This window comes from Bombus pascuorum, chromosome 8 (assembly GCF_905332965.1).
Source record: "Bombus pascuorum chromosome 8, iyBomPasc1.1, whole genome shotgun sequence".
Classification (NCBI taxonomy): domain Eukaryota; kingdom Metazoa; phylum Arthropoda; class Insecta; order Hymenoptera; family Apidae; genus Bombus; species Bombus pascuorum.
In genome coordinates, this window is record NC_083495.1 from 17,040,442 (window position 1) to 17,068,436 (window position 27,995).

At 34.5% G+C, this 27,995-nt stretch overlaps 2 protein-coding genes across 8 annotated transcripts in view; one reads left to right on the forward strand and one right to left on the reverse strand.

Annotated features, from left to right (window-relative positions):
- The window catches only part of LOC132909575 (small ribosomal subunit protein uS10m), a 262,722-nt gene that overhangs the window by 218,785 nt on the left and 15,942 nt on the right, over window positions 1-27,995 (forward strand). The gene's annotated exons all lie outside the window — the stretch shown is intronic.
- LOC132909549 (glycoprotein 3-alpha-L-fucosyltransferase A) lies at window positions 69-27,990 on the reverse strand. 7 transcript variants are annotated; one of them, XM_060964449.1, is made up of 8 exons: window positions 27,840-27,990; window positions 7,987-8,219; window positions 7,055-7,144; window positions 4,347-4,538; window positions 2,837-3,061; window positions 1,961-2,152; window positions 1,359-1,594; window positions 69-653 (listed from the first exon to the last, which is right to left on the reverse strand). In XM_060964449.1, the coding sequence occupies exons 2-8, from the start codon at window positions 8,143-8,145 to the stop codon at window positions 302-304; spliced, it is 1,446 nt and encodes a 481-aa protein (XP_060820432.1). In that variant the 5' UTR covers window positions 8,146-8,219; window positions 27,840-27,990; the 3' UTR covers window positions 69-301. The 7 variants fall into 7 exon arrangements, with proteins under 7 accessions (XP_060820432.1, XP_060820431.1, XP_060820434.1 ...); XM_060964448.1 differs by having other exon boundaries at window positions 7,987-8,216; window positions 27,745-27,990; XM_060964451.1 differs by having other exon boundaries at window positions 1,961-2,149; window positions 27,745-27,990.

A 27,995-nucleotide genomic window follows, 5' to 3' on the forward strand; every position in this document is an offset into this window, starting at 1 on the left:
GTCGGCGTCGTTTCAATTTCAACTCGAACGTCTCGTTAACGTCGGATTCCTCGGAATCCATGGGTAGATTTTCTTTTTTTTTTTTTTTTTTTGAGCATCGCAACCGCAACCGCAACCGCAACCGCAACAAATTCGTTACACGATCAAAGATGAGTGACGGAACGAATCGTTCTCGAACAAACTGCTTCGTAGCGATAAAACTTTCCACGTGGCCTTTGTAAATCCAGTCGATTCTCGCATATGGACATTCAGACGCACCGCGTCCCTTCACGTAAATTAACGGAACTTTGCGAAGAACGTTTCAAGTGTTTTTCAAGTTTCCTGCACGAACCGAATCGTGTTCACGCCACGAAGTCGTCGTGCATATTCCATCGCCTCTCCACCATTCGTTCACGTCCTTGTAAAATTTTGGCGGCCGGTCGTCGTGCAACATGGCGCAAACACGGCACCAAAAGTACGTGTTGATAAACTCGCCGGTACCTTTCCAGCGAAAGTACGAATTGTACAATTCGTCGTCTCGGTCCAAACGATGAAGATACTCGGCGAGCTCTTTCGGTGACTCGAACTCATCCACGTGAATGTACGAGCGGTAAGGAGCGCTGCGAGCGTAGTCCGTTGGATGCGCACCCATTACAATCGGCAGAACGTTGTGTCTGAATAAAAAGCAGAAATTTGTTTCAATAACGTGGCAAAATTGGACGAAATTTGACGAACATCGCATGGCATTTGCTTTATGGAAACGGTAGGTTCTTCAAATAGACCAAAAAGCAAATAGACCAAAAGCGTTTTCCATTTGATTAAAAGTTTTATATCGATCGTTCTAGAGAGTAGTACGTATCGCGATAAATCACCAACGTCGAAACATCTACGATATAATAACGCGAACAATGCATCAACGATACAAACCTAATTGATAGTGTAACATGTACCTATCGTATACGTATGTATATACTTCGTATAAAACATTGCAAGAAAGCATTGGTCTTTGGCAAGAGTAACTTGTTATTCTCGGTTTTATTCCAAAATCTCGGTGAAGATAACACTTGAACATAGTAGGGCAGGAGGGAATCTTGAGGACCTCTACATACATCAAAGTGCACTAAATAAGGGTGGGTAAGTAAGGTAACAACCGAGCGTGAAGCACACTTTAGCAATTATGGCAACAACCCAACGAAATTTTTCAAGTGGCACTCCAAACCTCGCGTATACCTTCGCGTACGTATTTCATAAAAGATGGCGCGTTATGCTAAAAAATTCATGGAATCGATAAATCACTGTTTGTATCGCGGCTTCAAACGGTATTTGTAATTCGCGTAACTTTGATCGCGAGTACAAGCGTAAATTAAAATATGTCATACCCGAGACCGTTGACGAAGAACTTTTCCGTAATATAATCCTTGCAGTTGGAATTCTCGAAAGCCAGATAAAATTTGTAGTCTTCGTCGAGCATATCGAAGCACGCTTGAGATTGCGAGCGTGGGCATCGCAAGGAGCCGCAAGTCCCATAGATGTCCACTTGGATGTATTTCGAAAGCTCTTTCGCGTAATGCATACGTTGATTTCGTGGATGACAATTAGAAACGAACCATGCTACCTGAAGCAACATTATCCATATCGTATGTATTATTCGATATACTTTGAATATTAAACTTTCTAGAAATTGTTATTATTCGATTTATTCTTCTATTGAAATTCGTGGGATATTCGAAAGGACGAAAACAATGGTTACAGCGATAACCGATGGGCACGGTGGATTTTAACGTAAAGCATCATTGTACGAGTAACATTTTTCGAACTTTCGTAAGAAGCAACTTGACTAAAACGATTTCGATATCAAAAAGATAGGCGATTTAATCAAAAGTTTGATTATTTTTCATGGCCCTTTAAGAAACTGTTTCAAGCATCTGGTAAATATAATTAACAAACGACTGTGAAATAAATAAGATAAGGACGTTGTTACCTTTTTAGTCTTGTTGGCTGCGTAATTAAAAGTCTGCGGTATTTGCGTGACACTAGAGTCGTAATATTGCCATCTTTCATAGGGCGCGACTATGTCGCTGTCACGACGATAAGTTGCCGTCCAATTGATGACAGCGTTCTTCACGCTCTGCGTGTGATAAGGGCACTCTAAAAAATACAGCATCCACACCTGCTGAAAATCGTATTAGTCTCATTCGACGTGTATAATTAAATTCTGCATGACATGGTATGACAGCGCAAACGCTGAAAATTTTTTCGCGACTCGCGCAAAACGCATTGCCAAATTTAAACATTTCACGATCGCAAGCAATAGCGTTTACTCGATTAAAAACCATCGAATACGCGTGTAAGTAAACATACAAAGAGTTTTGATTTCTCTTAAAAACCCGAAGAAACGAATTTCTTGAAACAAGAAATACGACGATACGAACGACGATACGATATATAACGAAAGAACGCGAGTCCTTAGTTGGAAAGACGTTTTTTTTTTTTTTCTTTTTAATTCGTATCGTTTTAAGCATAACTAAAGAAAGAGAACTCAAATGGAAACTTATTTTACTCGTTACACATATATCGTAACCAGCGCTCTACCTTGGAATCTAAATACTCTATACTATATGTATGTACGTATGTACGTAATATACATATATTTGCATATTCTATGCATTCTGTGGACTTTTTTGTACCTTTAAATCTCGCATAAACGCATAAAAAACTACGATCTAGCTATTACGCGATATAAACGTTGATCGCGCTAAATCATAGAAACGACGATCTTTCCGTACGTTACTTTGCTCGTTGTTGTTACTTTACGTATCACTTTTAGTAAAGATAGAAGAAAATTTGAATTTCGTACTTGACTTGCAGATCTTCTTCCCACGTGCGTTATGTAGTCTTTAAATAAGATTAAATCAGCATCTTCGGCGTTATCTCTGACGATGGTACAAGTATTTACTGGACATCGATGCTGAAGAAATATGTCAGGACCGACTTTTGCCTCGGGCATACCATGTGGAACCATTATCTTTTTCAATGGACGATCGACACCAGTTTTATTATAATCAGTCGGTACATACATCAACTGCAAATAATTAATTCAAAAAATAGTTAATTCCATTACACATCACAGAAAGCGAGAGAGAGAGAGAGAGATAAAAAAAACAGCTAATTAAAGAACAAAACACGTATATACTAGTTGCACGTGGAATGAAATGGTACGAATAGTTTCGATAAACTGTATCGGATAAAATTAGTTGAAACGAGAGAGAAAGATATTTAGGAAACGTATAATAAACGAAAAAGTTATCTGGCACAGGTATTACGCGTGCTTCTCCGGACGAGATACGTTAAAAAGACAACGGACAGCAACGCGATAGAAATATATTAATAAAAATAACAGTAACAGAGGAAAAGAATTATAATCGTGTAAAATTCATAATTGTGTACAATGCCTTTTTTAGAACGCTGCCCTATATACTCGTATAATAGACTGCACTGTGCCGCAGGCGTAGAAGAAAGGGTGAAAGACAAAGTATGTACCGCTACTACATGGCTATGCGCAATTTGAAAGAGAAGGTGGAACACAATGTTCCTATTTTCGTTTAGTAAAGTACGCTATAGACTGCTGTACGACAAAGTCGTAAATAGGCAATTCGTTTCAAACTGCAAATTACAGTGCAGCTACTTGTTCCAAGGAAAAAGACGACGCTCTACGATAAATTCTTGTTTCGAGTAGCAAATATTTAATATCGAATCCAATTACTCGATTACTTTTATCACCGTTCGAACAATATCGATTACGACGTATGAAACTTTCCACTGACAATTTCCCTCGCGAGAATATCAAATTTGAGAAATTATCGTAAACTTATATCTATAACGGATATTATCGATCAACCGTTATACCGGTTAATAAAAATATATGTACAGGATGTCCTGTAGATTAGCGTAGACGATGAGATTAACCGTGAAAGGAGTAGCGCCGCAACAAAAACTGAGTTCAAGGTAGAATAAAACGTTTTCGTAGCAACGTTTCTGTTCGAGCCAAAATTTCTAACACGTTTAGGCTACTCTTGGTACGTAAACGCCGATCTTTCGTGTCTTACGCGCCTTTCAATTGGTAACGCTCTTTCGAGAAATCTGGGAAAGGTCGCGTAGCCTCCTCGAACGTCTTAAATCAAGATGATTACAAAATTTTCGACAAATAAATAAATTTATACCGCGCCGATCCTACAAAAGCGAATTATGGCAACCGCTGTTCCTAAATTACAAATTCTGATTATTAAATTGTCGTTAATGCGATAAAATACAGATATCGTTGCTGCAAATTGATCGAAACGTAGGTGTGCAAATATCGTAAAGCTTACTTGATTGGTAACACGATCGTCGTAAGCGTCTTCGTCGGGCCACAAACGCGCCAATCTGCGGCCAGTACGATGGGATTTTATGGCAGGATAAGGCCTCCTGGTCCCTCCTTTCATATACCAAGGCCTTTTCGATGGATCCATCAATTCTAGACTGTTGCGTGTTAAAATCGTCGTGCCGGTTAGGTTGGATACCTTTTTAACAGAAGAACCAGACAGTTGCACATCTTCCATTTCAATTACGTGCTACAACTTTGTCGTTCGCACGGTCCATTTATAATTCCTAAACACGGCTACTGTTCGTTAAGCACAGGCATAATAGCATCTAATCTCTCTGCGCTAAGGTTAATTTGTAAGATGCTGTTAAATTTGTTATCGCGGTACGGTAATTGAAATTGTACCTCTTCGTTTTCCACTCTCGCTACATAAAACTATTTCGTTCGAAACATTTGAATATTCGCGTTCCAAGATTATAACGTAAAACTATTCTCTCGCTATCTCTATCGAAAAAAAAGTATAATACGATTAGAAAGATTTATCGCTGGATCGTCTAAATCGATATGACATTCGCGATGATATCGAAGATCAATGTTTTCTCAACACTCTCGCGTCACCTAAAAATTATGGTGTTACGACTGTTTCGCTACGTTTAATCACATTGCGTTGGATACAACGCGTTAAAAAGCGGCAAAATATTTTCGAAAGCTTGTTACTCCGTCGCTTCGTATATATAATTTATAAGGGAATTTTGATGACAAAAGGAGGTGATAAAACATTAGTTTGATTTAACGAAATTCGTTATATTCCATGAGAAAATTGTTTTTGCAAGTGCATGCGATTGATTTGCGCACTTGCGAAACAAAGCTTCGTTTTTATTTGATTAAATCGAAGAATCGAAGATTCCTAATTTCTTGAAGTAAACTGATTCTTAGTTTTATCAAAAAAGACAAGATATAGAATGCAAAAATCGAAGATGCGTAGTACGTACTGAGAAATTTCATTACCTACTGGACTTTTATTCAGAAACTACGAGTACTCGTTACGATAGTATGATAGACGCGATAATTGTCAAGACTCCGCTATAGATACATAAATTGAACGTCGTTTAAGAAAATCTTCATCTCGAAGAAAATCCATCGCTCTTTGAGAAAATAAATAAATATTTAACGTAATATATATACATGTACGTTTTAGAAAAATTTTCATTTTTATTCGCGCTTGATACGGTCACTATGAACTTTTTATATCGTACTGGTCGAATCGATCCTTCTTGATCCCCAAACTATACGCAGAATTACGGCAAGGAATATTACCGTACCAGTACTCGCATCAAAGGATCGATCTTTCTCACGAACGAACAAAGATAAATTAAAAACTTACGATTTATATTTATATACTTACGAAATCACTGAAATTGAACTGGAAATTTACGTGGTTTGCGTCTCACTGATCTACGTTAGAACAAACCACCGACGACGTGAAAATGTTATTTATTCGATGGATAAATTGGATAAAACTTCACGTGAAATATCAAAATATTAAATTCCATTAAAAGATTATATTTATCAGTTATTTTCGGTATATTCCTACCTAAGTATTTTACATAATATTACTACTTATAAATAATGCTTGATACATTTACGAATACGTAAATTACTTATGTTAACGAACATTCGTCATACTTTTATACTAACGATAAGCGTAAAAGCAACTTTCCGTGTAATCACGCGTATTATATTATTTGTTACGATTATGAAGTACAACGATCGCAGCTGTACCTACTCCTAAGTGTTAGCGATTGTGCGTTTTACATAGCTCTGAATGTTGCACCTGCATGCTAATTCTATCGGATCACGCTTTAATCGTCAATAGTAAAAACTAATCTAATTGCTCGTATGCGGTATTATGCTATATACGTGTATGTATGTATGATGTATGTATGTATATATGTATATATGTATGTACATATGTACGTACGTACGTGTTTCGCAAGTCATATGGAACGAAGCAGTCTACATAAAGCTAACGTAACTAGTTGGGTATTAGCTGCAAGTGTTTTAGAAACCACAGAGACAACCATAATAAATCACTTAAACCTTTATCTTAATAGCGTTCGAAATATATTTATTAAATTGAGATATACAATGATACAATCGGGGCAATGAAGCTTATGTAGAAAGCGATAAAGAGTGAAATAATACGTACCTCCGATTTTATAACTTGGAATAAGAAATGAAAATAACGATTTCGCTATGTTTATCTTTTTGCTTCGCAAGATGGTCGATTAATTTTCAAGATGGTCTTTTCATTTTGGGAAACATGGAAATCGTACGTGGCTCGATCCCTTACGCGTAGATTAGACACGACTTGTCGTATCGCTTTATCAAAATTAAAAGATAGCGTTCGGTATTTGATACTTTTGAAGCACTACTTTCGAGAATTCTTGTACATGGAATTTAACTACGATTACCTATACGATAATAATAATAATAGGAATACCTATGTAATCGTCTCCCTTAAAAACGTCTTCGGTTAATACTTAATACTTAGTAGTTAATACTTAGTAGTTAATACTTCAAAATTATGATTATTTTATGACGATGTTTAATTAGTACGTTTCGATACACATCGATAGGAAGGTTGTCTCGGTTATGTTTCACGCATATACCGTGTTACTGTCGTCTATCGACAATGCAATTTAATAACTATACCTCGGATAGAAGCTTTTTCTCCATTTTTTCTCGAGTCTGCGAAACATGCATTGTCGGTTTCTTCAATTTTGCAGGCCAATTTTGCTTGATCTGCGATCGAAATCCGATATTTAAACATTTTTAACGTGTAATAATTTTTCCTCCTCTATTCGTTAATACTATCGTCTTTAAGAGCTTCCATGTGTCTACAGCAACAAAATATTTATTTAACTACTATACATATATATTTAACAGACTGAATCTCCTAGAGTTTGTATTTTTTAATCTGGTCGCGAATATAAACTTCGTGTTCGATCGAATACAAAAATTCATGCGAAACGTGTATATGTATTACTCGTTAATTGATACAGATACGCAAAATAATTTAAATTCAATAAATTATACAATAGCTGGCTTTTTTTATTTACCGCTAGCTCGAACTTTTACATACGCGGTATGTGTTACCGATAAGTTATAATTAAAGTAAAATATAAATCAAAAACTGCAACACACGTGATACTCGAACCGTTTTATTCAAAATGCCTGCAGTGCTGTTGTTTATATAAAAGAGAATCATCGATAATTAAACCGTGTCTTTGAAAAAATTGACCTCGAGGAACGTAAAACTGAAATATCTGTCGGCTCTTCTGGATAGTTGGCACGGTTCGATTTAAAAGAAATATTGAAAATCGATATTTCATATGTACGTACAGTTAATGAAAAATTTTATCTCTATTTGATCGATAGAATTCTAGCGACCTTTCGTAAATCTAATAGCATAATATAGCATTATACGTGTAAGTAGACGTTGGTCACAGCGTATAGCAACACTGGTGTAGAGTAAAAATTTGCCTATAGCGTAAAGTAGAGATTACGGATACGAGAACTAATGTTTTTCCGAATTAAATCTTGAACGTTAAAACGTACGATATTTAGGAAGCTCGATTCATTACCTTGGAATCGGAGACTCGAACCGGTTGAGATTGTCCAGGATGAGGTCGCATACGATGCCATATTTCGTCCTGTAGTAGATTCAGGATAACTAGCAACAAACCGGAGAAGAATAGCACGTAGAAAAAGTATCCCTTCAGGGAAGAACGCAGCAGACTCATGCCGCACGTTTCCTCTTTGTCAAAAATGATCTATCCATACGCTGTGTCTTGCCCGAACGGTGTCCATTCAGCTACTGAAAAGGAAGATGTAGAACATAAAGTACAAAGCTTAATTCTGACGAAATGGCGATACGTCCGATACGTTCGTACGTATTAATAACATCCATAAATCGTAATACAAAACTATATTATTCAAAATATGAGATTTCCACACCTTAAAACAGCTGTTACAGATATACACTACCACTGAAAAGTATCCGGAAAATCTATTTACTATTTCGCATTATATACATATTTTGATTACAAAGATTATGGATATTATAATTATATACTGATTAAATGCTAAATATATTATTATTACTAATATATACTAACGGCATTATAGTCGTTTCTAGATTGAATTTAAAATTATCATTTTTGTATAGATTATACGGTTCTTTACAAACTCAATTGTGGGGTTTAACTCGTTTCTGTAAAAATATGACATTGGCTCTTTCTACACCGAACCACAGATTTATATCGACATTGTTAAAGATGAGTTTACAATTTTCAAAAATTTTATCGCGGAAAACGGTTTGTAACTTTGGTGTCACAGTAGCGTAGAAATGAAATTAAGTCGAAAGAATATATATCGTGGAACTTGGTGGCTTTAAACGGTGACTTATTTTACACGGCGACATAGGGAGAGCCAAATGGATTTTCGAAAGTCGATATATATTACCAACATTTGCATACTTTGTTACTTTACAAACTCTTTGTCTTTGGATTTTTTCATTTTTTAACCGCAAGTTAGTTTAGGTGGCTCTTCTAAACTGACGAAAAGAATATCGATATTAATGTAACCAGTGATACTTAAAATGCTAGATATTTATACATATATGGTTATTTGCGATACGTTGTTTAAAATCTTTCAAATACATACACGTCCTTCGACATTTTCATTACGCCTATATAAAAATATTTAATATGCATTTAGCATTGCCTGATCGTTACATTTGTGTACTAAACGTGGATTACTCGAACAGAGAAGCTGTAACTTTATTCGTGGCACTAGGTGAGTACAAAGATCAACGCGGATTAACTTTCGGTAATAGTAGCCTATTGGCGGTTAAAATGTCAAGCGTTTTAAGGATTCAGAAAGGTTAGGAAGAGAATGATGGTAGATAGGTCAAGATAGACCATTGTTAGGTACTGTCGGAAGACACGTAAATCAGAATAACGAAGAGTTTACGGGGCATGGATGAAATGGGTTACAAGATGAGATGGAGACGAATTCAACGAATTTGAGAAAACTATATTACATTCGTGCTTTCGTTTCTGTTTCTTACAATTTCTCTGAAAAACATGGAACAACGTTCCAGAAGAAGTAAAATATACCGAATATAAACGGAACGATTGGTTTGAATTTGGATAAGGCTACTCGAAGATTTTGATGTAATCGATAACGACGATAAGATTACGATTATATTGGTCTACGATTTGCGGTTCTGTATTGAGATGGAAATAGGACGTACCGAATATCGTTGATCTTAAGATTCGCATTATACGTATAAGCTTTTGAAATCGTCTCGCATCGTACCCTGTGATACATACGTATGCAGAGTGTGAAAAAAAAAAAACGAGCGATATTTGTAACGCTTGATCAAGACAGTGAAACGTTACTTTTCCAGTTAAATAGAATTTAATTTTCCTCTAGAAACACATTGTTGACTGAGTAGATCGAAAAAAGACGTAGCCGATAACTTTGTTTTTTCATATAGCTGTCGAAATTCTATCGAAAAATATAAAACGTGAATGACCTTCGTCCGATTCGTTGCTACGACAGCTGCTAGTGTATCTATAGCGTAATTGTAAAAGTAAATAGATCACAACTTGAAAGATAAATATCAAACGATACTTCCGATATGTATACGAATTTTCTTCGTTCTCTTGATGACTAAGATCACAAACATCGCCTCTTCTGCTTTAACACTCCGTATATAGAAATCAGAATTCTATGTATAACGGCGAAACACGCGTTACACGTAAAGCGTTCGATCGCCACTATTGCCATTGTCAGCGTGTTAATTTTATTGGACAAAACACTCTCGTTAAATAGCCGCGAGAGTATTTGCAAGATCGAGAAACAGTAACGAGAAAATACGATGTAAAAAGTCGCGAATCACTGGGAAGAAGTCCGACGAGATCGCTGCATTTTTTTCTACTAATATCCACTGAACTATAAAAGAGTATTAGGTATGCAGAATTATAAATTAGATCGATAGTAATGTAAAACATTCTCGCGATAACCAAGTATGCGTTAACTACTGCCGAATACGATTACCACTGAATACGGTTACTACGTACCACGTACAGTGCTGGACAAAAGTATTGGCACAGCAAGATTGTTATGATACAAATGCTTATAACTATTAAACAAATTGATTTAAACAAAAAACTTTTTGACGTATTTATTTATTATCTATCCTAGTTTATTACATAACAAGAGCAACAATATAAATAAAATAATACGCAAAATAATAACAAAAATATATTTTTTGAACATTTTATGGGTGGACAAAAGTATTGGCACAGTAGAATATTTACGCTTATAACTAATTACATAATAAACTTCTAATATTTTGTTGGCAGTCCTTTTCTTTTAAGGACTTCCTTTAATCTTCTGGGCATCGAGTGGACTAATTTTTTAGTGAATTCAGGTACAATATTGCTCCATTCCTGCAGAAGAACTTTCTTCAGTTCAGACTTGCTTGTGATATTATGTTTCCTAATTCTTTTTTCCAATTCGTTCCACACGTGCTCAATGGGATTCATATCGGGACTTTGAGGTGGTGTGTTTAATGTGTGGGCAGTATTATATATTATCCACTGACGAACAATATACGCCATATGTTTAGGATCTCGATCCTGCTGAAAATAGAAATCCCTGGGGAGGTTTAATTTTTGAGTACTTTTCAAAAGATTTTGCTTGAGTATATTTAAATATACATATTTATCCATTATCTCATCAATGAATATAAGTTCTCCTACACCCGATGATGCCATACATCCCCACACCATTAAACCACCACCCCCATGTTTCATGGTGGCTTGCAGATTCAGTTCGTCCATCTCTGTGTTGGGTTTTCGCCATACTAATATTCTGCCGTCAGATTTAAAAATATTAAACTTACTTTCATCTGAAAACATGATCTTTTCCCAAAAATCAGTATCTTTCGTAACAAACTCTTTCGCGAATTCCACTCTTTTCTTTTGGTTTATTTTACTGATGTAGGGCTTTCTTCGTGCTGCACGGGCAGAATAACCGGCATCCTTCAATACCCTACGTACAGTTTTGGTACTTACTTCTTTTTCACACTCAGCTTTTAACATCGAAGCAATTTCAGTCGAATTAGTTTTTGGATCCTTCTTTACAATATTTACGATTTTCCTTTTTTCTCGAATTGTTACCTTAGAAGGGCGACCACTCCTAATTTGATTCTCTAGATTTTCTTCACTTTTAAAGCGTTTTATGACTGAACGCACAGTAAAACGACTTCTGTTTATGATTTGTGCAATTTCGTTGTAAGATTTATTCATCTTATATAAATTTAATATTAAAGAATTAGGAAACATAATATCACAAGCAAGTCTGAACTGAAGAAAGTTCTTCTGCAGGAATGGAGCAATATTGTACCTGAATTCACTAAAAAATTAGTCCACTCGATGCCCAGAAGATTAAAGGAAGTCCTTAAAAGAAAAGGACTGCCAACAAAATATTAGAAGTTTATTATGTAATTAGTTATAAGCGTAAATATTCTACTGTGCCAATACTTTTGTCCACCCATAAAATGTTCAAAAAATATATTTTTGTTATTATTTTGCGTATTATTTTATTTATATTGTTGCTCTTGTTATGTAATAAACTAGGATAGATAATAAATAAATACGTCAAAAAGTTTTTTGTTTAAATCAATTTGTTTAATAGTTATAAGCATTTGTATCATAACAATCTTGCTGTGCCAATACTTTTGTCCAGCACTGTACGTTGTCATCCGAACAATATCGCTTAAAAGAGAACGTAAAAGAATATAGACAGAACTTTGCGAGTTATTTCTTATCTGATCTATGGTTGATCACATACATGCAAATTGGTGTATCCGATATTATCATTTCGATTTACATCGATAATGTTATCTCTAACGGAAAATATTGGACGGTTCCAAAAGTATTTTTGTCGTTATTCGTTATTTTATGCAGATGATCGAATTTGCTTTTCTAATGGAATAATATAGTTTGTAATACGTTACTCGATTCAGTTCGTTATTTCTTAAAAAAAAAAAAAAGTATTAATCCTCTCAGGCAAAATCATTTATATTTTATATATTTCAATATATTTATTCGTTTCAACCGGAAAAGAAATTTAAAGATTGATAGGTAATTTGGATAGTTGACTCGACAGATAGGAGCTATTCGCAATAAAATTCCGCTGCATACAGATAATTATGTATAGAAAAAATTAAACGATCCATAAGATTAACACGAAGCAAAAGAAAATACAATAAGAAGAAGCAAGAGACAATTACACTCGAGCGTAACGCGAAACGCGTACGTATATTCGTTGCGAAAGCAATCGATAAATTTGACTCGTTAATACAATGTGCTTAACAGCTTCGCGACAACATCAAGCCACCGTTCGAAGTAACACGATTTTCATTTCACACGTTGCTTCGTAATTAACTTAGAACCTCTAGTACAAACAATTTCATGTAAATCTCCGACCCGAACGAAAGTTCAGTGACATTGAAAGACGCGCAGTGTCTGTATATCTTACAAAATTATCTACTTATCTGTACGGCTTAAAATCTTAAAATCAATGTTTTACAGTTATCACTGTAAACGCGCAGAGACGAAAATATTCATCCGCGTTACAGAGGGTATTCTCCTTAAGATAATTAAACGTATTAGTATTTCGATCCACGTGTCGATAACAAAACCGAATCGATCCATCAATTATACAAACACTTTTTACCAAGAACGGCCTTTTAAATACGCCTAATGGTTAAAAACCCGTTAAGTTAAATTATTTATCAATGAAATAAGTCATCGAGTAACGATACACGTTCGGTTTGGAAGGTCTCGTCTCGTGACTGTCAAAACACAGCTACGATACGCAACTTACAATTAGGATAACTCGATGCTACAGAAAGACGAAAGCCGATCAAGAGGTGGATAAAGGAAGATTGGTAAAATTTTGGTCGAGTAATTTCGCTCTTCGATACCAGTCTTGTACCGAAAACCAGCGAAAACACTTCGCAAATCGTGTCGTTCCTCTGCAACAAAACCAAGTAGTCAAGAAGCAATTAGCACTCGACACTGACACGAGACGTGTCGTTATGTATATTTATATTATGATTCCTCCTCGATCAAAATAGATGCTTAATAAGCTAATTACGAAAAGATGTTAACAAAGATGTTAAAGATGTTAAAAAAGCTTTACTATGAAAGTGAATAAGTTTTACCATAAACGTGTAATTTATTTTTCGGTAGTGTCGTTCTTTAAAACTGAGGAAATTTGATAATATGGAATTAAATTTATACGACAGGTGCTAAAAGTTATAAATGTAATTAAACGGGCTCGAAGGAATGACCTAAATGATGCAAAAAGTACAGTAGGCAACCTTTGGATTGTACGGTAAGTCTTGCGATTACACTCTTCCGCTTAATTTACAGCCTTAGAGAGCAAATAGAGTGGAAGAAGGTAATAACGAGAGAAGAACGAAAATTCGATTTTATTCAAACAGCGAAGAGTATCGAGACCAATCATCTCGTAACTCTTTTAACGTTTCAACATAGCGTACAGAAATTTATTACGATCTTTTAATTTTTTCTTGATATAACGCGAATAGTAAATTTAAAGAATTATATTAACTTAAATCTATTATTTTCAATTCAATACCGCATAAAATACCAAAGTTATTTAAAGCAAATTCATCGTAGAAAATAATTTTCAATTTGCGTAGAGCAAAGGTATATATACATATACCTTTATATATATATAAAAAATTTTCTATTTATATTATATATATATTTATATATAATACCAGATATATATATACCTTTGCTCGGCAATCGGGAAGAATCATTGGAAGATCGCAGCGTCGAGGAGAAGTTGCAGATCGTCGTGATTTCCAAAGAGTTCAACGATTCGCGATTGTTACACCAGTTCCTCGCTCGATTATCCTCCTTTCCATTAGCGTAAGGAAGAGCAAAGTTATCGTTTGTACATGAACGTATCGATTCCTGTGTTTGCAAATAATAGCTTGTCGAGTAAGGATTTCACACGAACCAGCGAGAAGAATAATACGCGAACACGGCCTACGCCCTCGCGCCCAAGGTTCACCGTATGAAAGGACGGATTATGTCGCGTATGCGTTTAAATTTTAGACGATATAATAAAAATGGAGATTCGATACATAAGCGATATAACCGTAAAATTATAATTTATATAATATATTATAATTTATAACTTATATCTATTATTTTACATCGTTTATTTCGAAAACATCATGCATACTGGCGCGTTTCTACTTTCTTCGCTCTTGCTTTTAGTTGCCTTTTCACAGTGTTTTCCTTCGTTTCGAGTTCTTTGTAGCAATCTCGGAGTAAAGGATCGCAGAAGTGGTCGTAACGTAAAAGAAAACTGTCTGCAACTTACGTATGTCAGCTTTCTGAAAAACATACTCGGATAGCATGCTATGTACATTTCAAGAATTATCTCAGTACGTTAATACGACACGTTTTATGGCCATTCCTATGTGCAATTTCAGCTGAACAATCACGCGCGATCCGTATGTGCGTATTTATTTATAGAATTTTGTACGCATCGAAATGCATAAAATAACGCGATACTGCGTTTAAGTATCAAGCAACAAATTACGAAATTAACTTAATAGCGAAATAGTTACGATAGTTATTTACGTATTGCTATGTATATATAGCTGGAAATATTTACCTTCATAATAATCGTCTACACTATGTATGTTATTAAGGAAGTGAACCGGTTTCAGAACACTAGCTCAACATTTAGGACATAGCAAACGTCCGAGCTTAAACACTAAGCACACAGTCGGTTTTAGCACGTACCGAATAATGCCCGAGTAAACGATGCGACATTTGTAGGCTACGTAATGAAAAAACGCATACACAAAGTGTTTCGTATTAATCGCCAGCTTAAATAATCGACAACTTACCAGGTCAACCAAAGTTGCATAAATTACAAGAGAAATTTAGACGAACCGATTAATTAAGAGAATAAGATAAGATCAAGGAATATAATTATTTGAAATATTTAATATTTGCTGGTTTTTACACGTGTATCTGCTTTCTTTACGACATTTAAATTATATTATACGATTGGCAAATATGTAAAACATATGCAATCGGGAACATATACTATATCAATTTACATAAATATCCAAAATTTGCTTACGCAGTTATGTAGCCATCTGTATTTCACTTTCTAACATTTATTAGCACTGTTTGAAATCGAAAATTAAATACAAAATGTATTATACAATACAATACGTATTTGCCCTGAATAGTTGGAAAATTTAACTTCAAATTCTAAGATTCTAAAATTGTATTTTTCGATCATTTTGTCACAGTGGTAATCATTTTGATTCTTATATTTTCGTCTGACAGTCCAATGTTCCTCCAAAGTTAACAGAAATAAAAAGAGTTACAATTTCATTATTATTAGGTTTAAAGGTATACTGGAACACGCGCCATCGTTTTGTCACGGATTGTATGCGGCGAATGCGATCGATGCGTCAAGTACCTGTCAATGTCACTTTTAATTTGTATCTATCTCTACAAATCTAAGACACAACTATAGACTTTTTCATCCCTTTATCTGCAGCTTATCTGTTATTAATCTCCTTTTCATCGAATCTGCAATCGAGAAAACGTACGATCTAGCTCTAACTTGAGTGAAAATGCCCAACTGTCTCGGACATTTTCTATTGATTGAGCACGTAACGTACTATATATATAGCTTTCTTATAAATTTAAAAACTTTAATTTCATACAATATGGATACGGATGGAAACGTGTTTACCCGAGTGACACTATGCAATTTTAAATCGCTATAACATTTATGACCGAATACTATTCGACGAGAATGACATCGAAAACAAACGTGTAATCACAGGCCACTTGTATATCACTGATCGCCATTAGTAACACGCCACGATTATCAGTGTGTTATCGCTAGTAATTACAAGACTAACAAAACGAACCTAAAGGAAATGTGTAATATTTACGTTCGGTTCTTTTCTTTTACGTACATATGTAGAATGCATTCAAATATTGATTTAAATATCTCTGTTGAAGGGGACTGAAATTCACCTTTCTCCGAATTACTTGGATATCTTTTCTTAAATCATCGCATAATTTTATAAGCTTTACAGAACGTTAAACGTAAATTGGCAACATTTCGAACGATTCAGTTCCTTGCCGTCGTTTGAAACGATTTTTAACGTGTGCCTATAGTACATACATACGTATATGTATATGTATAAAATTGTAATATAAATAAATGTAATACACTAATACGCCTAATAAATTAGGTTATGTAAAAATAGCATGCAAAATTTAATATCGCAGAATACTATTAATTTATACATATCCTTTTTGATGCATAATTTCCGCTTAACGGGTATTACAAACATAAAAGCAAATGGTTTCTTTCCGATATATAAGAGCAAAAATTTGATATCATTTGTCACCGATATGCTGTACTTTTGATTTTAGATGATATTCGAACAATTTTATTTCAACGAAGTATGAACATGCATGTAAGTGACTTCAAAGTAATCAAATATGTACGTCTCTTGTTTTGAATGTCCACGAAATTTCAGATATTCTTTAAAAAATGAAATGTCACTGCGAAGGTTAAAGAAAATCGTCTTCTTCGAATAAATTGATCATTATTGAAAGTAATATCAAGTTGCTTACAGTAATCGCAAGATGAATCTCTTTTGCTCTATTAGGATCCTTTGTGCTTGAAATTTCACTTTTACGCTTGATTCTATTTGCAAGATTCTATATTTACTTTCTTTTATGGAAACGCGAAATGAACAATTCACGTTCACTAATGAACTATAGAGAAGTTGTCGAAAGATAGGTAAACCGTTTTAGTAAATTCGTACGATGGAACTGAATTACTTCCGTGATTTAACGTAACGATAATCTTTATTTTCAAACACTTTATAAAAACATGATAGATATTTCTTAAATATTAGACGAATATGATTCGATTGACGCGAACGTGATTCATAGGCTTTTGATATCTAAACGTGCTAAAGTATAGCGTGTTAAACAGCAATTATTAAATTATACATTTATCAAATATATGAAATTAATGTAACGCCCATAAAGTATTCTCCAATTCTATGATTTCATTGTGTTTAATCACTGATGCTTATTGAACAAAATCGCTCTAAATGTTTAATGATAAATCAGTCAAATCATATATTGACGTACGTGTAAGTACACGACTATGTAACCAATATTCGGTAATTCATCGAAACTGCTAGAAATATGTATAATATACCTATGTATATCTACGCCATGTAAAGTATAGGTGTATGTACTTACTTGCGCGTCTCTGGATAAATTTTCGTACTGCTATCGCGTAAAAATTTGTTTCCAAGAAACACGTTTGACATAAAAACGTAATAAAAATGATTATACGTATGTTATCGTACGAAGAAACACGATCAAGTTTCACTGATACTAGTAAGAATCGACCTCGAGAACAGGACTGGACACGCTACTACCTTATCATCAAAGTTTCCAATCATATTCTAACCAACTGTCCTAACAATAAATACAGTATAAAAAGGTTATAACGTGACTTACCTGCTATAAAAATGCTACAAAAAGAAGAACCTTACAAAAAAATGTTAACTCTTCCGAAAGATATTGATTTTACTACCTATTGTATGGTAGACACGTGTTTATTCCGCTGGCTATTCTCACTGTGGCAACTAATAACCTTGAAAGTTGCGTATCATCTTGAACTTGTAATTAAAAAAAAAAAAAACAGAATTCAGTTCAAATACGTATTATAGCGTTTCCACTTCGTACAGATTGTTTGCAAGTTGTATAGCTTTCCTTTCGTCTCCTGAGACTGAAACTTCGTATGTATAGTATAAACAAACAATATATACGATTAAATATTTTATCTAGCTATAGTTGGAATACGAGTTGAAGTGAAAGAAAAAATTGTAATTTTGTTATTACGTATTAACCGAGTCTAGATACGTCAAAGATACGTGCAATAAAATTATTTTCTTGTTCGCATTTTCTTATTCCACGTAAACTAATTTTAAATTTATTTGAATTTTATATAAATTACATGTGAAGTTTGATATTATTTCCAAGCTTAATCGTATTTCTTGAATTTGAGCGTTATTGGTAACTACTCTTTCTTTTACGCTTCTTTTACAACGAGCAATTACATGTTTGTATATTTTTACTCGACTCGTTATTATTTTGACATCGAAAGCTTTGCCTCCAACGACATAGCCCAGTTATCACGAAAAATATCGATTATATTCTTAATGACCCTTTCGCAATTGGAGCAGGCCTCCAATTACGTACCACATCCAATGACTCGCATGTATATTATCATTCGCGTTACATGATAAATTAGCGCGATAAATATACGGAAACGTATTTGTATTATGCTCTGCAATCTCATTCGCGATTTAGCTAACGGTATCGACAGGTAGACTTCTCGATAAACAAACGTTTTATCGAATACATAATTTTTGTTATTTTAAAAGTTATCGTTCGATCATTTATCGCGATAACAGCCACCTAACGAACGCGTACGTTTCATAAAATATAGATTATAGTTCAATTCGTAATTTGTAATACCGGTAATTAATCGATGCTCGATGGGATTTAATCAAGATGATCGAAGCCATTACGTTATAGTATAGGGGTATAAATCGCATAACGTGATCACGCAGGAAACAGAAGTTTACCTTACGAACCATAGACGTATGTACATACTTGGATTATCCGAAGTGTGAATGAAGAATAGAGCAAATGTATAGGTAGTATGTAAGTTTTATAAACATTCGGATAACCTAAATAACGCGACGCTCGAATATTTTTCAACTACCGCGTTCCCGGATGTAGGAACAAAGAGTTTTAACAGCGATACGTGTAACAGGAAACTAATAGATTTCACCTGTTTTGCATCGCTACGCGTCCGTGTTTCTGCGAGTTTTATTTTAACGTAGGCCCGCATATTTAATCCTGACTGTCAGTTCGCCAAAAGTATCAACGTACGAGTATATGTACTTATTTAACTTATTCTTACATAACCATGTTAGATATCAATATGTATACAGGGTGGTATAGATAAAGCGTTGCCAACTGTTCTCTCCGAAGCCATCGCAGATATCGACGTGAAATTTTCGGATTAACGCTTTAGACCATAAAGTTTCTTAAGCGTATGTGTACTGTATACGGTATACTTTCCGAGTTTGAAGATATCCATTTGAAATGACAATCATTTTTACCAATCCTTTCGAAGGTAATAATATCTTTGTTAACGTAAACACAAAATTTAATCCTTATCGGATATGTACAGAAAACTGCATAAAATTCATCGAAAAGAAAGCAAACGCCTAATAGGATTTTCAAACTAAGTTGCAGGGAGATTTCGCGACAACTCGCTAAAGACTAGATATTACGGAGTCAAATACCAAACGCAATGATAAAGACAAAGGATAATTTCACATATTTTCAAAGTTCATTTACTTCTAATATTAATTAAATCTTTGTAATATATGCCTATATACGTATGCCGTATCCGAAAAATAATGAATTATGCCATTAGATACAAAAGGAATACCTTCGATGAAACAGCGAAACATGCTTAATTTGCAATGTAAAAATACAGAGTGAAAATGTAAAGTATAATTACGTCATTTTATGAAAATTGCAATTTATAAACCGCATTTCTTTTTTTTGCAAAAATCACAATTTAAATAATCAAATGCTATTCCCGACTATATAAAAAATATGTTCAAACCTATATATATTGTTAATCGTGAGAACACGTGCGGTGGACTGTAACTTCTAATGTTCGAATCGCTTCGCACAGAATGTGTCAACATAGTACATAAATACATATACGTATGTGACCCCTCCAAAACCATTCGCTCTTTATCCGAACTATTCTTTTTTACAACGCATAGTAATCCGCGTTTATAGATTAAAGCTGGTCACCCTGTATATCTAATATCTACCGTAGGACAATAAACAATCAGTGAGAAAACTCGAGCACTTTACTAGAAGTCGTTCGGCCGATATATAATACGTGCATATATCAAAGGACAATAGGCACAAAACGGATGAAACTTTTTACTTACGCTCGTCGATCCATCGATACATTTGACATAATCTTCACACAAACCAGCGTATTTTGAGTGCAGCTGCTTATTTCTAGTATACAATTGACGTTCTAGAAACCAGAATCTATTCCGAGTCTACCCTACAACGGGAGAGTGAAACCGCCATGCCAAATTACATAGTGAAAATAGATTAGTATTGAAATATTCGGTTGTAATGCTCAACTCCGACGAATTTCATTAATCTCCCTAGTAACGAGTTACGTGCACACGCATTATCATTGGCTTGTCAATTGCTTGTTACAGAGGTCCGTACTGTTTCTAAACTTTATTTACTTTCACTGCATAATAACGAAAACAATCGCACGTTAGAAACCGGAACTCTGGTTTCTGATTTTTCGTGATTCGTTATTCTCTCAATATTATTACAAGTAGTAAACGTCGATTTCCATAAGATTTAATACCAGAAGCAAAAATTAGATTTTTGAAAGATATTTTTAGTCTCTAGTAAGTTTCTGTTAAGTCTGTGGTTTATTGTAAGTTATCTAACTTGTGATCTGTAACAGTTGCTATTTACGTATTGCATTAAATACACTCCGTGACAAAACTGTAACACGTTTAAGATTTTGGCGGATGTTATTACATAAATAATAGGAAGATCGCTAGGATAGAATTGAATTACTTCGGTACGATATATTTCAATCTAAATAGGGACTATTTACAATTGCAAATTTTTCAATGAAAATCAGTAGGACGATACTATGTACAGGGTGTGAAAAAAAGTAAGTGTCAGAATTATTAAAACTTTAACATTTTTTTCCTCCCTAAACGGTCGTTCGCGATCCATGGTTCCTTTGAAACCTTTGTTCCTCGCGACGAGTACTATACGATACGATAAAAAAAAAAAACTTGATCTTGAATTTCAAGGTTATATCTACACAAACTTTCCTTTACAAATCTTCATCGATTCGAAAGTGTAGGATCACTCTTAACACTTACCTTTTTTACACTCTGTACGTACAAGACAGGGAATGTGATAAATGTTGACTTTAGGGGTGGCAGATCTTGACTTTGACGCATGTTGTCAAGAACACTCTCTCGAGCAACCCCCAGAAGGTTTTTGTCGTTGCTGGTTATTCCTCGTAAAGTTAATAAGAGAAGATTGCTGTCGCCTTTACAGCGAACGAACTCTGCCTACAACTGCGCGTTCGTGGCGTACGCGTGCAGTACTGGTTGCCGATCGGCCGGCGCTGCGCGTATTATCTTAGTCGCAAAGCGCTGGCATAATGGTAACGATAGTTTTTTGCCGTTTGCGAATATCTCGACGACTAAGACAGTCCGGCGTGTGTAGCTATAGGAAAAACTTGTTGAGAACGTCGATTTCCACAACATATGTGAAGATCATCGAAATCGGTAATGCTATCCGCTTTCTAAATATCCGATTACCTTTGCTCTTATCAACGATATGATTTTTTCAATCCGTATCGATCTCTCTTACTTCTACTGCTATAGATCCACTATCGTATATACACGTATATATCTGTTACCAGACGTTCTGACATAGCCGCTAGAATGACGTTACAAATCGTCGATGAACAATACCCGCGATCCACGCAACATACGTACTTAAGTGCTTGTATTTAAGTAATTACGTTACAGAAAGATAGAATTTCGTGAGACCAATTTTGTAATAGACACAGTGTTGCCACGATTTGTATGGCATACATTTATTTCTCTGATATATTCAGGTTTAAAAATCATACGTATCTGCTAAATTATATAATATTATATAATACAATAATGGAATAAATTCATATATGTATGTATTTATTTCGCAAACATTTTTCTTGTTTCGTTACACCAGGCCGAACTAAGAGAACCTTCGACATATATCGTCGATATTTAAAGTTTTCGACTAAAAAAATCGATATATACGTACATTGTCAATACGATATTGTCAATATTTATCGACAACCTTAAGATATTCGCAATATCATCGATCGTCCGAGGATTCTCTAATACGTTTAATTACTTACTAAATTAAAATACTATCGGCATTCTAATTAAAAATACATACGAAGCGAAGCAATATCGGAGACATTACATCCTTCTTTCGGTGTACTTTACGCGGTACTTTTATACGCGGTGAAAAAACATTTTTTTCTATAATCTTCATCGCATTTACCGCGTTATCGACAACGACGAGATTTCACTAAGAAAGGAAAAGTTATGAAAATCTACTACAAACGTTAATCACTTTTGAACTGAAATTTACTTTGATCTATTTTGTGATTTAAAAAAAAAAAAAAAAAAAAAAAAATAAGAAAGCTGTTATATCATGACAATCATAGTTTTCGTAAATCGAAGAATATTTGAAATGTTTGTATTTTGATTGTGATACATAATGAGAGAAAGTGAAATGGCAAATTCATAGAAATATGAGATACCTGATTGGTAGCAATATGAGACAATCTTACGTTACTACCACATTTGAAAATTGATTACTGAATAATAAAACGAAGTTCGATCGTTCCTTCGGACGTTACGAACGAAACTGAATAAAGAAAAGAAAGATTTAAAATTATTCCGTGGAAAATACGATACAAGCTATTAAAGCTGTAAAATTTAAAAAATTTGTGTACTTTGAAGCAGCAAAAGTATTTAACGTGCCACGGTCAACCGTAGCCCGTATGTGTTCTAAAGTCGATGAACACGTTGCTTTTGAGAATGTAGCTTGCACGAAATTAGTGTAAAAAACAATTTTAGAAATTAAAAATTAATTGTACGTATCTCGAAGATAAAGTCAAAATTCTTTCGAACGTCCGCTAAACATATCCAACTAACCATCTGTCAACCAGCGAACGTTAGAAATAGTAGAACTTTTCGGAATAGCATGGCAGGAAAAGGCTGGATGATCCGTTTTTTAACCCGTTATCGAGACAAGATCGTTTCACCGACACCAACAGACACTTCAGCTGCCAGAACACTCGGCTTCAACGGAGAAAATGTAAATGCTTTTTTTTTTTATATTCTTGATGAAGAGTGTGACAAACATCGTTATACTCCCGATCGAATTCAGAATGCAGGCGAGATGGGGCTTACCGCGGTACAGTCAAAAGTACCAAAAGTTGTTGGTCTTGAGGGAAAAAAGGCAAATGGCCGATTTAACGGCAGCGGAACAGTCATGGGCTGTATGAATGCAGCAGAAAACATTGCGCCACTTATGATCGTTTTTCCGAGGAAAAATGAGAATAAATTACTTACGAAAGTGACACTATGCGAATCGATCGGTACATATCATCTTGCTGGATTCAAACAACCAACCTTCGCACAATGGATCCAACGCCTCGTTAATTTTATCAGATCTTCGGAAGAATCTCCTATCTCGTTGATGTCGAATGGACGTTACAGCGACACGCGTAACGCAGACGTAATCGAATTGTCCGAAAAGAATTTTCCATCGATCGTATCCCTACCGTCGCATTCGACGCACAAACTTCAGCCTTCCGATAAGACTTTTATGGGTCCACAGAAAACTTACTACGGCAAAGAGGTGCGACTATTTCTGAGTCAAGAACAAAGAGCGTTAAGTCTTTTTTGATGTAGAACAGCTATTATGAAAGGCGTATACACGAACGGATTTTGCTGCATCGACTCAAAACACAGCTTCTTTGACCGGGGAAGAAGAGTAATTTGCATCTGAAAATATTAACTTTTTTTTAGAGAAATCCTTGCTTCTCGGTGATATTACTTTTATTAAGATAAATAAAAATATTGGTAAGTATTAGAGTTAAAGGAGAGTTCACCTCACCTTGATTTTCGGTATAATAGCATGCCGTCGACCGTGCGATTCGAAAGGCCGCTTACAATTAGAAATTACAGATGCGACAAGAACGTCTGACAATTACGCTATGTACGCTAATCGAGACAAGATAATGCATCGACGTGATGAAAATTAAAAATGCATTTAATAAAAGATTTTATATTTCAAAATCGTATTTATTTGGAACTACATATTTTTTACACATATTACGTATATCGAGATGAAAGCAAAGACGATTCCCATTTTTCTATATTTTATGCGAATGCATGAATTACGTGAATTTATATGTATTTTACAAATATGAAAATTATAATTCTAGAACAATCTGTCGTTGTATAAGTATATTGTATCCATGTGTCGTGTCCCTTTATTTTGTATTTAATTACCTATATCTAAATTAAAAGCATAAAATAATTTTCTAATTTTAATCGATCCCTTCAAATTTTGTCAAGTACTTGATTTCCTCTTCATGTAACGATTATCTATGTATTTAACGTTCAGCTTCTAATACGTAAAAACAATTTCAATAATGCGTAATCAATCGTATATCTGTGAAGTGTAAAAGTTAAAAACTTTGTATACCTCTTAAGCTTTCTTTAGCACTCTTAAATCGATTAGTCTCTACACTGATTAAAAATAAATTAACATGCAGTAATATATTTTAGGATAACGTAATATTTCTCGTTATTTCTGTATATCGCTATAGCTAACATAATATATGATTTTAAACATTTAGTTTCGATCTAAATGCATCAGCGCTTCAAAGTACATCGCTACGTTAAATAAGGTTCTTTGTCGCTGTTTAATATCATGTTTAATCGTTAATTTGTAATTATTAGTTATAAACGAATAATTCGTTATTTATGTTTAATAACGGTAATCGTACGTTGAATTAATTAGATTAAAATAGAGAGGCAACGATATACGTACATACATACGTGGATACTCGAGTTCAAAGATGCGTATATCAAAGTTAAAGCTCTATCAAAGTTGCGTTACCAAAGAACTAAAAATGTCCTACTAACGCTAAACGCAAAACGAGATTATCGTCTTTCTCTTTTTTCTGCTCGTTTTTCTAGCGAATATAGATATCCTATCGATATAATCGACTACATTCTTTCGTTATTGACAAAACTACAAATAGCTACAAATAGCTGTGTATAGCTACTATCGTATAAATATCATTCGTAAATATTTAAGGATATACTTCTTTTCACGAGAGAGATACGGTAAGGTTTAAGTAAAATAATGTAAATTGTATTCCGTAGAGTACGTACACACGATAAATGTATATACACGTATGTATATATATTTATAATGCTAAAAATAGATCGAACTTTTACATAACAATACGCTTAATGGAACGAAACAATCGACCTTAGTCGAATCGAGCTTTCTTTACGAATATGATACTAAATCCGGCTGTAATGCGGTACTGATGCTATCGGTTCTTATTATCGAAATATAGCTAAAGAGGTAGTATAGAACACCGTACCAGCATGAATCAACCTTCACGCCCACTTCCCAATTCACCCCTCTCATATGTATGTACATACGTATAATGCTTGCCATGGTAACCTCAACATTTCGTACTGAAATCATCCGACGAGTAAAAGCTCACATATAAAACTGGTATTTTACATATCGTACATATCGTACATATCTTACATATCGTACATATCGTACACATCGTATAATCGTTCAAAGTTGAACATTCGAAAATTACGATACGCGTTAGAAACTACGGAATATTATTTTCTCGAAGAAAATAGGAAAACTCTATAACATCGTATACGTAACTCCTTTTACATATCATAAGCGAATATAATCTTTACGTATGCACTCGACTTATTAGGAAGTTGCAACGATCAGACCAAAATCGTACAAACTAATTTACTTTTTAAACGATTAAGCAATTATTTCCGTAGTGTTTTACTTCTTCGCTGTAATTCGTACTATAATTTTCAACAGTATCTATCTTTTTCAAAACCACGAATTCGCAAAACATTAGACTCATTTACATATGTACATGTACGTACTTACGTATGTATCAAGTTTTTCCCGCGTAATACTATATAGTATTTCAATAAGCGTAAAATATTTAACTACAAAATTGCTACTTCCATCGTAGTCGTTACAACTATACCTGTTATAACTTTGTGTAACGGTTAATCACCTAAGCTTGTCCTCGACGATAATAAATCTTTCGGTATTTAACATTTCCTTGTCTTAAACAACTTCTCTCAAGCTATTAAAGAATCACGCTAAAAATCTTCGATCATGAACGATTTAAGAGCGTATTGTAAACTAACTTACCTCTATCGCGACTATACGCTGTTTATATTTAATAAATATAAATATACATATATTTTATGTATTGTTATATTTTCTTGAAATTTTCTTGAAATTTTCTCGATGTAAAAGCGTTACGTCTCGATACCATAAACTTTTTCTTTTAAATTTTTAATTATCGATTCGATTCGTTATCTTTATAGTACTTTATAGACTTTTCAGCGTTTTTAGCATGTTGTTATAAATTAGAAAAACCGATACGTTTGTAAAGCGCAAATACAAAACGAAAGTTTAAACTATCGAATAAGATGTTTGAATGTATATGTATACTCGACATTGATACTGTACATTATTGTATTGCAACGCTAATTATAAAGCATCAGGTACACCATACATACGTACTAGTATGTATCGTGTTATTTTGTTAAAATGTATCGTATTAAAATTAACATAAAAGCAAACCGGTACTTCAAAATCCATAGCAATGTTATCGATATATAAAAATTGAATTATTTGAAATTAAGCGACAGGTTCGGATAGATATCGGATAGTAGCTTCCAATTTCAAAGTTTACGCGTGAAAGATAACGATAACATTAATTGCGATATTTTGAGAGAAGCATCCTATTGTACATAAATATATTTATTACTGACTGTATAACTGTATAACCGAGGAACTAATTAAAGAAGTTCGTTTAGAAAAACGGCGGAAACAGGTAAGTATAAGAGGAACCGCACCCGAAAATCTGACATCAATAGGAATTTTTATCGATAGGAATCGTAAGAATGCTCGATAGTTGGAATATGAAATCTTCACAGAGAAAACAATAAAACGTCAAACAGATTTTGACAGATAGATACTGTTGCGAGTTATTTTCCAAAATGAACAGCTGGTAACTCGCGCTTAGGGAAAAAGTGATCGTTGTAGCCGATAGAACGTATAGCGATAAAATATATGAACCGATTGCTAAATATCATGCGAACATTAAACGGTTTCACCGTTTCGTGGCAGCATGCGATACCGAGAGTGTAACGAATAAACAGGGAACGAACGTAAGGAAAAAAGACTTACCGTTCGAAAGATGCATCGGAGGACAGGACCACGTGTTTAACCGTGAAATACGAGTAGCAGTGCACCACGAAGATGCACCTCGATGATGCACTCACCCTTAGTCACATGTCCAAATGCTTCACGTCGGGCACCACCTATGCGCGAGATTATTCATTCCCGATCGGGCAATTCACGGTGTAGACGGTTGGCCTAGCCCGTCGCTTCTGTCCTCTTGCTGTATCCTCCTCCTACCTACTCCTACTCCTACTCCT